At 43.1% G+C, this 16,175-nt stretch overlaps 1 protein-coding gene across 2 annotated transcripts in view; it reads right to left on the reverse strand.

Annotated features, from left to right (window-relative positions):
* LOC120994756 (Rab interacting lysosomal protein) overlaps window positions 1-16,175 on the reverse strand; it is a 79,728-nt gene that overhangs the window by 9,905 nt on the left and 53,648 nt on the right. For both annotated transcript variants that reach the window (XM_040423550.1, XM_040423549.1), the window contains one exon: window positions 13,146-13,268. In XM_040423550.1, the coding sequence (XP_040279484.1) occupies window positions 13,146-13,268 (123 nt within the window). The remainder of the gene's footprint in view (window positions 1-13,145; window positions 13,269-16,175) is intronic.

The raw sequence follows: 16,175 nt of genomic DNA on the forward strand, positions 1-16,175 counted from the left end.
TGCCAAGATCCTGCTCATTTACAGTGAAAGCGCACTCAAAACTGCCTGAAACTACTTACCTAAGGAGAGGAAGGTGTCCGGTGACTGCAGGGACAAAATCGGAGCCTGAAAATGCTGAGGAAATCGTCTAAACTGGCGCAACAAAACCGCATGGAGAAAATCCAAGATGGCGCCGGAAGTGGAGAGGGGTCGGCGCGGCAGGAGTTGGTGAGCCAGAGTGCGGCTGCTAAACTTAGTAGATATGCCAGATTGGATGGTGGAGTGGGCGATTCGGCCAGTGATAAAGGGACTGATATTCCTACCTCCTCTGACCAGGAGGACGGATCCATGGACGGCGATGACCCGGTTTTCTCCGGTCAGCCGGTGCCCAATTCTGCGGTCCCTGAAACAGTTCCAGCAGGCCTGCGGGCTGATTCTACAAGGGAGCCCACACTGAAAGATATAATGGTGGCGGTGGCAAGCTGCAACAGTACCCTTAAAGTGCTTGCAGTACAAGTTGGCAGCCTGAGATCAGATGTGTCCATAATCAGGCATGACCTGCACAAGATTTCTGAGCGCACTTCAGATCTGGAAAAGAGGGTGTCCTCACTGGAAGATGTTATTCAGCCCCTGCAAATGGCGTCAAAAATGAATGGGAAAGATATAGCTGCCTTATACGCCAAAGCGGATGATTTAGAGAACAGATCGCGGAGGAATAATTTGAGAATTGTTGGAATGCCAGAAAAAACAGAAGGGGCCAATGCTACAGAGTTTGTGGAGAAATGGCTGCACCAGTTATTCCATGAGAAGGGCCTATCCTCCCTGTACGCGGTTGAGCGGGCGCACAGAGTCCCGTCGCGACCGCTCCCGCCAGGCAGGCCTCCTCGCCCCATACTGGCGAAGATTTTACACTTTAAAGATCGGGACACTATCCTACGCCAGTCAAGGGATAATGATGAGATGGTCATGAATGGGGTCAGAGTGTCCATTTATCCGGATTATTCCAATGAGGTACAGCGGAGGAGGAGCAGATTTATTGATATAAAGAAAAGGCTCAGAGTGCTACAAGTTCCATACGCCATGTTGTTTCCGGCCAGATTGCGAGTGGTGGCATTGGGATCCACCAGATTTTTTGAGGACCCTGATGAAGCGACACAGTGGCTGGACGTCCACAAGCGGCAATTGAGAAGTGGGGCCCTGGACACTTGAAGGAAACAGTTTGCAGTTTGTGTTCACTTTATATGCATAGGATTGCACCTTAATGTCACGTTATACCAGTTATAAAGTGTATTGAGTGTTGCTACCACATGGTAGATCCTGACGCAGGAGTAGGAAGTTGGGATAAGAAATGTATTTCCCAGTTGTGGAGAGGATTCTCTACCTGAGGGAGAGTGTTGGAATCAGAAATGATTTTTGTTCAGCATTGGGCATGGTGCTTACAGATTGCCCTGCGTTAGAGTTGGATGTTTGGGAGGGGGGGGGTTGGTGTTACTGTTCAAAGTAGTCTGATCACTGGGGAGGGGGAGGGTAGGGGGGGGGAGGGGGACGGGTCAGAGATGGGTGAGGGGCGTGAACTATGCGAGAGTGACATTAGTATGGAGTGTGAGATTCAAACATGATGTAATCTTTCATTATGACACAGGTGATTAAAGTGTTGAGCTGGAATGTGAGGGGAATGGCTGATGCACGAAAACGACAATGTATATTTCAATATTTGAGTCGATTTCAGCCGGCTATCTGCTGCTTACAGGAAACGCATTTGTCAAATGATAATGTGAAGTGGCTGAACAAAAATTGGGTAGGACATGTGGTACATGCAATCCATTCCTCTCACTCCAGGGGCGTAAGTGTGATTGTGCATAAAAGTATAAGGTATGAACATCTGAAACAATGTGTGGATGCTGAGGGCAGGTATGTGTGTGTAGTGTGCAAGATTGATGGGATCCAGGTGGTGTTGGTGTCAGTGTATGTGCCTCCACCTTTTGCTTCCCCTTTAATAAGGGATATTATGACCTTTGTGGCGGACTTCCCTGGACTGCCGTGGCTGCTAGTGGGGGACTACAATTGTACATTGAATGACTCCATAGATAGATGTCGGGTAGAAGGTGCCAGTGGATCACCGGGGAGTGTGGCTCTAAAGAATATTATGAGGGAAACTGGCTTACTTGATGTTTGGAGGCTGCGTAACCCGGATAAGCGGGTGTTTTCATGTAGATCTGCTACGCATCATTCACTATCACGCATAGATCTGGCTTTGGTTAATGATGTTATGCTGCCATTGATAAGAGATGTTATTTATCACCCTCGGTCGTTGTCTGACCATTCCATGGTGCAGGTTGATTTGTGCCTGGGCGTGCTTAGGCAGGGACCGAGGTTGTGGAAATGTAACCTGCATTGGCTGAATGTACTGGGGGATCTGTCTGAGATTATTAGGGAGATCAGGGAGTACTTTTCTATTAATGGAGGGACGGCTTCAATTCACGGAGTATCGGATGCCATGAAAGCGTTTCTGAGAGGGGTATTGATCAAAGAAATAAGTAAGCATAAATCTAAATCCAGAGAGGCGGATGTTAAAGCGCATGTACAAGTGACTGAGGCTGAAAGGGAGTTTGGTAGAACCACCACCATGGATAATAGTGAGGCGCTGGAGGTAGCTCAGGAACAACTGAGGTGTCACCTACTACAGGCTGCAGAGAGGAAACGTAGTTTCTACCGCCAAAGATCCTTTGAGGAGGGAGAGAAAGTTGGGCATTTGCTCTCAGTGGTTTCTCAGGCACAGAGGGGCTCTTCTTGTATACAAGAGCTAATGGATGGTAACGGAAATAGTAGCCAGGATACAAAAGGGATATTAGATATTCTAAAAGGGTTTTATGTCTCTCTCTATGCTTCTAAGGCGTCTAGCTTGGAGGAGGCCTTGTCCGCCTTTCTGGCTGAGGCTCAGCTATCAGTGTTATCAGAGGAGGATAGAGAGAGACTGGAAGAGCCGATCACGCTGGAGGAGTTGGAGGCAGCTCTTGGGGGGATGGCGAATGGTAAGGCACCGGGGGCAGACGGTATACCAGTGGAGGTATATAAAAAATTGCAAGGGATACTTCTCCCTGAATTACTAAAGGTTCTTGAATATTCTCTGGAGACGGGTTCGCTACCACATTCTATGCAGGAGGCTATCATAGTAGTTATTCCTAAGCCTGGGAAGGATCCCAAAGTTCCTGATTCTTATAGACCAATTTCGCTATTAACAGCAGATGTGAAGCTCCTGGCAAAGGTGTTGGCAAACAGGTTGTCCAGAGTAATACTTACTATAGTGCACCTGGATCAAACTGGCTTTATGCCTGGGAAATCGACTGCTATAAATATCCGTAGAGTATATACTAGTCTGAATATTCCAGCAGACAATGGAGGAGATAGGGCCTTACTTGCGTTAGACGCCGCTAAGGCATTTGACAGTGTTGAATGGAAATACTTATGGGAAACATTGAGAGTCATGGGCTTTGGTACTCGATTTATTCAGTGGGTGAAAGTGTTGTATTCAAGCCCAAAAGCACGGATCAGAGCTAATGGGGGGCTGTCAGATAGCTTTTCTTTGTCCAGGGGCACCAGACAGGGGTGCCCATTGTCACCCTTGTTGTTTGCGTTAGCAATTGAACCACTTGCAGCCCTTATTCGCCTGTCACCTCATATTGTGGGGTTTAGATATGGTGAGACGCAAAACAAAGTGGCGATGTATGCTGATGACACTGTTATTTTTGGGTGACACTGGGGGCTCTCTGGATGCGGCCATGGCTTTAATAGATAGATTTGGTGGCTTCTCTGGGCTCCGGATAAATTGGCAGAAGGCCGCCTTGATGCCGGTTGACGGACAGGCACTCTCTGGTGTGCAGGCAGATAGTTTGATTCCTTGGGTGGGCAAGTTTAAATATTTGGGGCTATATATAACACCTAGACTGCTAGATTTTGAAGAGCTTAATTTAACCCCTTTGCTAAATACCTTCAGGCTTAAGGCAAGGACATGGGGTAGACTCTTTTTGTCAGTAGTGGGTAGAGTGAATCTCCTAAAAATGGTAATGATGCCTCAGTTACTATACATATTGAATAATGCACCTGTATGGATCCCAGTGGAGAGATTTAGGAAAATGCATTCGATATTTAGAGATCTCATCTGGAAATATGGTCAAGCTAGGATTAAGCTGGAGACGCTGCAATATCCCAAGCCTGAAACATAGAAACATAGAATGTGTCGGCAGATAAGAACCATTTGGCCCATCTAGTCTGCCCAATATACTGAATACTATGGATAGCCCCTGGCTTTATCTTATATAAAGGATGGCCTTATGCCTATCCCATGCATGCTTAAACCCCTTCACTGTATTTGCAGCTACCACTTCTGCAGGAAGGCTATTCCATGCATCCACTACTCTCTCAGTAAAGTAATACTTCCTTATATTACTTTTAAACCTTTGCCCCTCTAATTTTAAACTGTGTCCTCTTGTGGTAGTTTTTCTTCTTTTAAATATGCTCTCTTCCTTTACCGAGTTGATTCCCTTTATGTATTTAAAAGTTTCTATCATATCCCCTCTGTCTCTTCTTTCTTCCAAGCTATACATATTAAGGTCCTTTAACCTTTCCTGGTAAGTTTTATCCTGCAATCCATGTACTAGTTTAGTAGCTCTTCTCTGAACTCTCTCTAGAGTATCTATATCCTTCTGGAGATATGGCCTCCAGTACTGCGCACAATACTCCAAGTGAGGTCTCACCAGTGTTCTGTACAGCGGCATAAGCACTTCACTCTTTCTACTGCTTATACCTCTCCCTATACATCCAAGCATTCTGCTGGCATTTCGTGCTGCTCTATTACATTGTCTTCCCACCTTTAAGTCTTCTGAAATAATTACTCCTAAATCCCTTTCCTCAGATACTGAGGTGAGGACTGTGTCAAATATTCTATATTCTGCCCTTGGGTTTTTACGCCCCAGGTGCATTATCTTGCACTTATCCACATTAAATTTCAGTTTCCAGAGTTCTGACCATTCTTCTAGTTTTCCTAAATCCTTTTCCATTTGGCGTTTCCCTCCAGGAACATCAACCCTGTTACATATCTTTGTGTCATCAGCAAAAAGACAAACCTTACCAGCGAGGCCTTTTGTAATATCACTTATGAAGATATTAAACAAAATCGGTCCCAGTACAGATCCCTGTGGAACCCCACTGGTAACATTACCTTGTTTTGAATGTTCTCCATTGACTACAACCCTCTGTTGTCTGTCACTCAGCCACTGCCTAATCCACTCAACAATATGGGAGTCCATGCTCAATGACTGCAGTTTATTGATAAGTCTTCTATGTGGGACAGTGTCAAAAGCCTTACTAAAATCTAGATATGCGATGTCTACTGCACCTCCACCGTCTATTATTTTATTCACCCAGTCAAAAAAATCTATAAGATTTGTTTGACATGATCTCCCTGAAGTAAACCCATGTTGTTTTTCATCTTGCAATCCATGGGATTTTAGATGTTCCACAATCCTATCCTTTAATAGGGTTTCCATTAATTTGCCTACTATTGATGTCAGACTCACTGGTCTATAGTTGCTCGATTCCTCCCTACTACCTTTCTTGTGAATGGGCACGACATTTGCCAATTTCCAATCTTCCGGGACGACTCCTGTTACTAATGATTGGTTAAATAAATCTGTTAACGGTTTTGCCAGCTCACCACTAAGCTCTTTTAATAATTTTGGGTGTATCTCATCAGGCCCCTGTGACTTATCTGTCTTCACCTTAGACAGCAAACTTAGAACATCTTCCTCTGTAAAGATACATGCATCAAACGATTTAATAGTCATTCTTTCTAGTGGAGGTCCTTCTCCTTTTTCTTTTGTAAAAACTGAACAGAAGTATTCATTAAGGCAGTCGGCTAGCCCTTTATTCTCTTCTACATACCTTCCGTCCTTTGTTTTTAATTTAGTTATTCCTGGTTTTAATTTCCTTTTTTCATTTATATATCTGAAGAATGTCTTATCCCCTTTTTTCATAGACTGAGCTAGTTTTTCTTCTGCCTGCACTTTAGAAGTTCTTATAACTTGCTTGGCCTCTCTCTGCCTAATCTTGTAGATTTCCTTATCTTCATTGCTCTGGGTTTTTTTATAATTACAAAATGCTAGCTTTTTATTTTTAATGATTTGGGCCACTTCTGCTGAGTACCACATTGGTCTCCTCCTTTTTTTGCTTTTACTGACGAGTCTAATGCAATTTTCTGTTGCCTTCAATAATGCACCTTTTAAGTAGTCCCATTTCTCCTGGACTCCATGTAATCCGTTCCAGTCTGATAAGGACTCATTTATGACTAATTTCATTTTTGAAAAGTCTGTTTTTCTAAAATCTAAAACTTTTGTTTTTGTGTGGTGGGACTTTTTCACAGTTCTTATATTAAACCACACTGACTGGTGATCACTAGATCCCAAGGTTTCGCCTACAGTGACATCATATACCGAATCCCCGTTTGTGAATACCAAATCCAAAATGGCCTCCCTCCGGGTTGGCTCCTCAACCACTTGTTGTAGAGATAACCCCAGTAGGGAATTTAGAATATCTGTACTCCTGGTAGAACTTGCTATTTTGGTTTTCCAGTTTATATCTGGAAACGCCTGGATTTATTTCTTAGCCTCTCAGTGTCAACACTTTAAGGGTTGGATGGAATTTCAGCTACCAGATGTGACGGGGAAGATACTGCAACACTGGTTGGGTAGTAGGGATCTTATGGGTATTCTGGAGGGCGCAGGGATGCATGGGGGAAGAGAGAAAGTGACGCTTATTGAGCTTATGAAAAAAGTGTGGGCAAAGGTGAAATTGATCAGGGGAGTTGGTGGGGTAGGAGAGCTTTCCCCATTGTGGAACAATAACCTGTTGCCAGAATTCATTTCTCTATCGGGAGTCCGAAATTGGGAATCCCATGGAGTAATGAGGATAGGTCAATTGATTGAGACTAGTGTATTTAAATCATTTCAAGGTCTACAGCAGGAATTCAACATTCCCAAAGTGTGGTTCTATCAATATCTGCAACTGAGACACGCATATGAGGTCACGATAAGGAAGGGATGCACTATTGCAAAAGTGGATGTGGTCCATAAACTAGTTCTCCCAGCTGGAGGAAAGAGAGGTTTGATATCACAGGTGTATACTCTGCTTTTAGACAAATTTCTGGTAGAATTCCCCCTTACTAGGATGAGAAAATGGGAAAAGGATTTGGGGGACATCCCAAAGGAACAGTGGGAAGATATATTGGAGGCAGTTCCGAGAGTGTCTGTAAGTGAACAGGGCAAGTTGTCACAACTATTTATCATCTACAGAGTCTACAAAACTCCAGTATTTTTGCGGAAAATTGGGATTAGAACTGATGACAATTGTCCAAAATGTATGGCGGAAGGTGCAGATCTATTTCATATGCTTTGGTCTTGTCCAGTGCTAAGTAGATATTGGGATGAGGTGTTGTCTTTGATTAATCGTAACCTGGAGTTGAGGGTGCAGAAGGACCCTAAGATATGTTTGCTGGGATATGTGAAGGAGATTGGTGGGGGAGAGGCGGTCAAGGTGGCAGTTGGGAGACTACTGTATGTGGCCAGGAAATTGATTGCCTTTAGGTGGATCCAGGGGAGTCCGCCAACGGTGGATGAATTTGTGAGAAAGGTGAATGATATGTTAACATTAGAGAAGGGAGTGTTTGTAAGGAGGGGATGTCCCTTGAAGTTTGAAAAGTTGTGGAATGAATGGTTGTCTCACACTCATGTTGTAATATAAAAGATCTTGGAAATTCATGCTCTGATCTGGGGAGGGGGGGGGGGGGGTCTGGCTGGTGGGGGAGGGGGGGGGTGGGTGTTGTTGGGGTTATAACAGTCAAATGACTTTGTAAATGATTTGTCTATATCTTGGTATATTCATTATGTACAATGATTGTAGAAGATGTAACAAATATATGGACAGATGATAATGTTTTTATAATTGTGTATATTTGTGATTCGGAGGGGAGAAAACTCCAAGAAAATTGTGATACAAAATGTATTGTGATATACCAATTTTATTTGAACAATAAAAAACGATTTGATTGAAAAAAAAAGATTAATGGACAAAAAATATATATATATTTTAAGAAAAAAGACAAAAAAAACTATTGATAATTCTTGCTTCCTCATCATTCTTTGGAGCACCCAGGGTTTTATTCCATCTATGCCTAGAGGGTGCATTCACACGACCATATGTATTTTACGGTCCGCAAAACGGAGCCGCAAAAATATGGATGACGTCTGTTTTTTTTGTTTGCAGACCCATTGTAACAATGCCTATTATTGTCCGCAAAAAGGAACATACGGATGTGGACGGCGCATGGTGTGCGGTCCTTTATTTATTTATTTTTTTGCAGACCCATAGAAATGAATGGGTCCGTGTGCGATCCACAAAAAAAAAAAACAGATCAGATGAGGACCAAAAATACAGTTTTATAGACCACCCCTATAAAACTCTGCCCATCCAGCTGAACAGTTAAAATTTTTACTGTATCCTGCCTGGACAGGTAGCATTTCTACCTGCAGCACATTAACTTTCTGTTTTCTTTTTCAAGATTAAGGGGCCATTCACACGTCCGTAGTGTATTACGGATCCGCAATACACCTGGCAGGCACCCCCATAGAACTGCCCATTCTTGTCCGCAATTGCGGACAAGAACAGGACATGTTCTATTTTTTTTTTGGAGCCGCGGACTGGAAGATCGGGGGCGCGCTACGGAAATGCGGATAACACACTGTGTGCTGTCCGCATCCATTCCTGCCCCATAGAGAATGAATGGGTGCGGAACGGGTGCGGACACATTCATGAACGTGTGAATGGACCCTAATAATGTGAAGGCTCTCTCTCATTTTGTAGAGATACTTTTGTGTGCAAGTATAGGGGGCAGGGTGTTTACCATGTTTTATCTCTATTCACAAAGCAGTTGGGGTTTTGGTTGTTCTCTAGCCCAGTCCTCTCCTATTCTGACTGCTGGTATTGTGGTTTTTCTACTACTGCTCCCGGGTGCATTTTGGCCTGAGTTTGTCCACATCCCAGCTTGCGCGTTTCCTTTGTGTGCTGGATGCTGGCCAGATGCAAGTTATTTTGGGTTCCGGAGAGATTCTCTGCTGGTTTTGGTGTCTTTCTGGGGCACCTATGCTGGTAGGCTTGAGAAAGGCTCGCAAGAGCTGAAACGTCGCAAACTTTGCCATAACATGGGTGAATAAACAGCTTTGATTTTTTCATCACATTTTGGAGTGCAGTCCTGCTTTCTATTTGATTATGCTGGTAATGGATACGCTCTGACTCAGGTATATTTGCTTACCTGCCCAATTGTGAAGTGACTCAGGGATCTGGTCCCATTCGTGGTTTACTGCCTGGGCGGGAATGCAGGTTCTATATTAAGTCAGTCTGGGTTAGCCTCTCAAAAGCTCAGATATGCTAGACGGCAGAGCTTCACTGTGTATAAGGTGCTTTCCTCCTCCTCCTGTTCTGGATTGACTGGAGCTCCGTTTAAAGACAAAGAAAATATAAGCACAGATTATGCCGTTCTTATGAACAGCTGTTCCTGATCAGATCTGTGCAAAGTACTGTCCTTCTGTGGATGAACCTTCCAAGGAAAATCCAAGGAGCTTCATGGAGTGCTTTAAAAAGTTAGCTTCAAGAAACCTTCGATGAATTGAAGTCAGGCCTTAAGACCAGCAAGAAGCCCACACTTGTACACTCTAGCTCCTGCTCTTCAGACTAGGACTCTAAACAATCAAGTTTGTCCTTTTCTTCCAGTTCATATTTTGAAAAACAATGTGAGGATTTATCTGTCAAAATTGTGATGGAAGTTGAACCTTCTAAAATACCAAAAGATGGAAAACAGTGGATCTCCTACTTTTCTAAGACGTCTATAAAAAAGGAGTTTCCTTATGCTGTGGTGAATAAAATTCGGGAGGAACAGAAAAATTCAGAAGCAAGAATGATCTTAGGGCACACTTCAAAATCGACTTATCGCCTGGAAGGAAAAGTATCAGAATCCTGAGATGCTGCACCTCAGATGGATCAGATAGCCAGAAAGACAGCTTTCCCTGCAGATGATTCTTCATTGCTTCAAAATCCAATGGATAAGAGAGAAGATATCACTCTGAAAAGAGCCTTTTTCACAGCATCAGGCACTTAAATGGGGCCAAGTGGCATCTAGGCCATGGGACCAGTGTACGATGACATCACATGGCTCAGGAAGAGGCCGCAGAGCTCACTGACTCCTCCGACAGCTGATTGGCGGGAGTCCCAGGTGTTTAACTCCCACTGATCTGATATTGATGACCTATCCTGAGGAAAGGTCATCAGTATATATTACCAGACAACCCCTTTAAGCTGTCTAGACCTCCACTTGTCAAACATTTTTTGAAGATCCTAAAGATTAAAAGTTAATAAATTGCAGGCTTTCTCCTCTAGAGAGCCATATCTGAAGATCCTACTCAATGGCCTGATCCTACCCAAGTCTGTTCCTGTTTTTTTTTTGTGTTTTTTTTTATTTATTTTTTTAAGTACATTCTCCGAAATTTTTTCCCCTGCATATTCTGCAAATCAATGCAAAGCGGAGGAAGAGGTATTGCATCTTCTAAATGTTAAACGAGTGGCGGCACGAGTTTGAGGCAGCACCACTTTCCCTCCCATTAAATTTCCTTGAGCAGTTATTGAGCTGGTTATTTCATACTTTTCTGCTGGATGGGTGGGTTTTATAGGGGTGGTCAATTTATCTGTGTATGTACTGCTTTACTATGTTCTGTCCTTTAGGCAGAGATGGAATTACACCTTGGGTGCTGCCTGGGACTCAAGGAAAAGGAAATTTCACTCTTCCTATGCAAAGATTGGAGGTCTACTACTCCAACATTTCACAAATTCAAACCTATTGTTTCTCAAAGAACTCTTCGTAGACCCATACACTGAATAGGTGTATTTCAAAAATGTTGCTGTTGGCCCTGAGGCCTACAGCAGTGTGCTTAGCCCTATACCAGTGGTGGTGAACCTATGGGACTGGTGCCAAAGGTGGCACTCAGAGCCCTCTCTGTGGGCACCCGCACCCTGGAAAAAGTCTATGGCATACAAATATGCCTTAGACTTCTCCTGCCATTCATCAGCGCAGGGCACGCAATGAACAGCACAGGCGGCACATTGAATGTAGGCCGGCTATTAAAGCTAAATAATAAAGTACATGGAAGATATACTACATTGGTATTCAGGTTAAATTGCAGTGTTGGCACTTTGCGATAAACAAGTGGGTTTTGGGTTGGAGTTTGGGAATGCTGTCTCTAAAAGATTCGCAACCACTGCTCTTTACAGTTACTACTACTTTATTGTAATAATCAAGCATATGTGCAGGGGAAGGTGCGGTTCAGGCATGTGTGTGAACTTCCAATATTATTACATTTCCTAGTATCTAGCAACCTTAAAAGGGTTGTCTCACTTCAGCAAATGACATTTATTATGTAAAGAAAGTAAATACAAGAGATTTATTATTGTGATTGTCCATATTGCCTCCTTGATTCATTTTTCCATCTCATTGTACACTGCTCATTCCACGGTTACGGCCACTCTGCATTCCACCAGCGCAGCAGTGGTTGTGCTTGCACACTATAGGAAAAAGCTCTGGCCTCTCTGGTGGCCGAAACCACGCATAGGCTGGTGCTTTTTCCTATAGTATGTAAGCACGACCACCTCTGGTGGTTTGCAGGGTGTTTGTGACCATAGAGACGAGCAGTGTATAATGTGATGGGAAAATGAATCAAGCCCGCAAAGGAAGCAATATGGACAATCACCATACATGAGTAAGTGCCTTGTATTAACTTTCTCTACATGATAAATGCCATCCGAGGATGCCAGATTATCAGAATTTGACTGTATTGTTTTTCTCCACAAAGTGGCTAAAACCACCGGACTTGTAATGAATGTGACTAATACAATGTGCGTCCTGAAAAATGCACCTGAAACGTCAGCTCTTAATTTAGTTAGTTTTTTACGCATTGGTCTTTGAAGCCTAGTCACTAAGGCCTCTTCCCACGAGCGAGAATTCCGCGCGGGGGCAATGCGTGAGGTAAACGCATTGCACCCGCACCTAATCCGGACCCATTCACTTCAATGGGGCTGTTCAGATGAGCAGTGATTTTCATGCATCACTTACGCGTTTTGTGAGAATTGCAGCATGTTCTATATTCTGCGTTTTTCACGCACTGCAGGCCCCATAGAAATGAATGGGTCTGCGTGAAAATCGCAAGCAACCACAAGCAAGTGCGGATGCGGTGTGCGATTTTCACGCATGGTTGCTAGGAGATGATAGGGATGAGCAACCCCATTAAAGTCTAATCACTGTATTATTTTCCCTTATAACATAGTTATAAGGGAAAATAATAGCATTCTTAATACAGAATGCTTACTAAAATGTGGCTTGAGGGATTATAAAAAAAAAAAAAAAAAAATTATATCTCAGCTCATCCTCTTGTTGGCGCAGCTGACATATTCTTCTTTCAGGACCTGCAAAAGGACCTTTGATGACATAATCGCGCTCACCCGTCAGCGCAGGTCCTGCTGAATGAAGATAGAAGGATCTTCTACCTTCATTCAGCAGGACCTGCGCTGACATCACCGCGCTTACCACATGGTGAGCGCGATTACGTCATCAAAGGTCCTTTTGTAGGTCCTGAAAGAAGAAAGAAAGAAGACTATGTCGGCTGCGTGAACAAGAGGATGAGGCGAGATATAATTTATTTATTTATTTTTTAACACCTCAATCTACAATTTACTTTGCATTCTGTATTAAGAATGCTATTATTTTCCCTTATAACCATGTTATAAGGGAAAATAATAAAATGAATAGAACACCTAACCCAAACCCGAACTTCCGTGAAGAAGTCCGGGTTCGGGTCTAGGTACCACATTCAGTTTTTTCTCACGCGCGTGCAAAACGCATTGCACTCGCGCGGAAAAAAACTGAACATCGGAACGCAATTGCAGTCAAAACTTACTGCAATTGCGTGCCTACTCGCACAAGCAAATCTGGGACACCCATGTGAAAGGGGCCTAAAACTGCTACACAGAATGTAATAGTAACAGAACAGAAGACATACAATGGAATCACTAACCTGCTGGTAGGAGACTCCATAATACCCAGCATTTTGGCCTTAATTTTCTTCCTCTGTTTCCTGATGGCAGATTTCATGCCACGCAACAAAAGGCTGGGTATCCTCTCATCATTTAGAAGCTCCCTTAGCAAACAGTAAGGAAAATATAGGTTACAAAGTGACCCGGTCTTAAAAGGTTATTCATCCTATTTCACTTCTTAATATTGATGCAAAGATTTTGGCAATGAGGTTGGAAGGAGTGATTCTCTCGACAATATGGGATTACATCTAGCTTGTGCTTAGTAGATGAGCCTGCTCAGGACTCCAATTCTCCAAAGTCTCAACTTTAAGTAGTGGACCAATTCACATATCTGGAAATAGTGATATATAGGGATGTGGGTAAATTTATTCAGCTCAGTGTTGTTCCCACAATGGAGTACTTGATCCATAAGTTGATAGCGTGGGAACACTTGCCTATATCCCCAGAGGGTCGTAATAATAATCATTCAAAATAGTATTGCTACCAAAATTGCTCTCGCTCTACTGTGCATCCCATTTAAAACTCCCAGCTCTCATTTTAGGGCTATTGATAGACTCCTTCTCTCGAGTGGTGAGAGATGCACTTAAAGGGCTTCTGTCACCCCACTAAAGTGATTTTTTTTTTTTTGGGCTAGTTAAATTAGTTATATAGCGATATATTAAAATATAATAGTGTTCCTTACTTTGATCCAGCAGTTTAGTCAAAAAACAAAGTTTTATCCTATGCAAATTCGGTCTCTACCAGCAAGTAGGGAGTCTACTTGCTGGTAGCTGCTGCAGAAATCCGCCCCCTCCTCTTGTTGATTGACAGGGCCAGCCGGGATCTCCTCCTCCGGCCAGCCCTGTCGGCGTTTCAAAAATCGCGCGCCCGTGTTGAATCTGCGCAGGCGCTCTGAGATGAGGAGGCTCGTCTCCTCAGAGCTCCCTCAGTGCGCCTGCGCCGATGACATCATCGAAATAGAAGACGTCATCGGCGCAGGCGCACTGAGGGAGTTCTGAGGAGACGAGCCTCCTCATCTCAGAGCGCCTGCGCAGATTCAACACGGGCGCGCGATTTTTGAAACGCCGACAGGGCTGGCCGGAGGAGGAGATCCCGGCTGGCCCTGTCAATCAACAAGAGGAGGGGGCGGATTTCTGCAGCAGCTACCAGCAAGTAGACGCCCTACTTGCTGGTAGAGACGGAATTTGCATATGATAAAACTTAGTTTTTGGACTAAACTGCTGGATCAAAGTAAGGAACACTATTATATTTTAATATATTGCTATATAACTAATTTAACTAGCTCAAAAAAAAAAAAAATCACTTTAGTGGGGTGACAGAAACCATTTAAAGCCCCCTTTAATGGAGAGGCTTAGCCCTTCCAAATATGTATGTGTAAATATATATATATATATATATATATTACACATACAGTACAGACCAAAAGTTTGGACACACCTTCTCATTCAAAGAGTTTTCTTTATTTTCAGGACTATGAAAATTGTAGATTCACACTGAAGGCATCAAAACTATGAATTAACACATGTGGAATTATATACATAACAAACAAGTGTGAAACAACTGAAAATATGTCATATTCTAGGTTCTTCAAAGCAGCCACCTTTTACTTTGATTACTGCTTTGCACACTCTTGGCATTCTCTTGATGAGCTTCAAGAGGTAGTCCCCTGAAATGGTTTTCACTTCACAGGTGTGCCCTGTCAGGTTTAATAAGTGGGATTTCTTGCCTTATAAATGGGGTTGGGACCATCAGTTGCGTTGAGGAGAAGTCAGGTGGATACACAGCTGATAGTCCTACTGAATAGAAGGGCCAACAAGTGCTAAGCATCTCTGGGAACTCCTTCAAGACTGTTGGAAGACCATTTCAGGGGACTACCTCTTGAAGCTCATCAAGAGAATGCCAAGAGTGTGGAAAGCAGTAATCAAAGCAAAAAGGTGGCTACTTTGAAGAACCTAGAATATGACATATTTTCAGTTGTTTCACACTTGTTTGTTATGTATATAATTCCACATGTGTTAATTCATAGTTTTGATGTCTTCATAGTCATGAAAATAAAGAAAACTCTTTGAATGAGAAAGTGTGTCCAAACTTTTGGTCTGTACTAATATATATATATATATATATATATATATTATATATATATTATATATATATATATATATATTTATTTTACACCACTGTTCAGCTCTCATTTGTATCTTAGTGAATAAAAGGGCAGATTCTAATAACCCAGCTGTGGTGTTGGACGAGGCACTGGCAAATTTTGTATATAGAAGGGGGGGGGGGGGGGGGGGGGGGGGGGGGGAAGGGTCCATGCGACTCATTGTTACACCTCTAATATAGTTGCTACTGTGGTGAGTTGGACCACTTTTGTTAATCTTCATGGTCCGTGAGTGCAAGGGGAGACTTAGTCTTCTTATGTACCACTCTGGAGAAACCCAACTCTCCTTGAATTGCAGCATTTGCCAGATTTTGAATTTTGGCCACAACACGGGGTGAAGTATCTTATTCAATTGTACAAGGGGGAACTTTTCCCATTGCTTTGCTAATTTGCAGCAAGAATTTAATTTGCCACAATTTTGTTTATATAGATACATGCGGGACCCAGTTCGGTAACGGGACTGTCACTCGAGTGTGGACCAGTGGAGGCTATGGCAAGGTTGGTCCATCTTAGAAAACCGATCTCTGCCTTTTACAGGACAATTTTAACTAAACAGGAGTCCTCAATGGTGAAATCTTTAGCTAAATGGAAAGCGGATCTATAGGATTTGGAAGATCGTCGACTGAAAGAAATAGATTCTGCATGGAGGTCCATGGTAGTTTGTGTAAGTGATCAGCTTATACAGACTAATTGGCTCCACAGGGTTTATCTAACGCTAGTGAGGCCATTTCTAATGCGCAACTATTTTCGACAACCAACCCCCAGGCACAAAGAGGCTCTGTGCTTCATATTGTATGGTCATGTCCTTCTATGCAACAGTTTTGGTGTGATATTCATAATTTCCTGAACT

This window comes from Bufo bufo, chromosome 3 (assembly GCF_905171765.1).
Source record: "Bufo bufo chromosome 3, aBufBuf1.1, whole genome shotgun sequence".
Classification (NCBI taxonomy): Eukaryota; Metazoa; Chordata; class Amphibia; order Anura; family Bufonidae; genus Bufo; species Bufo bufo.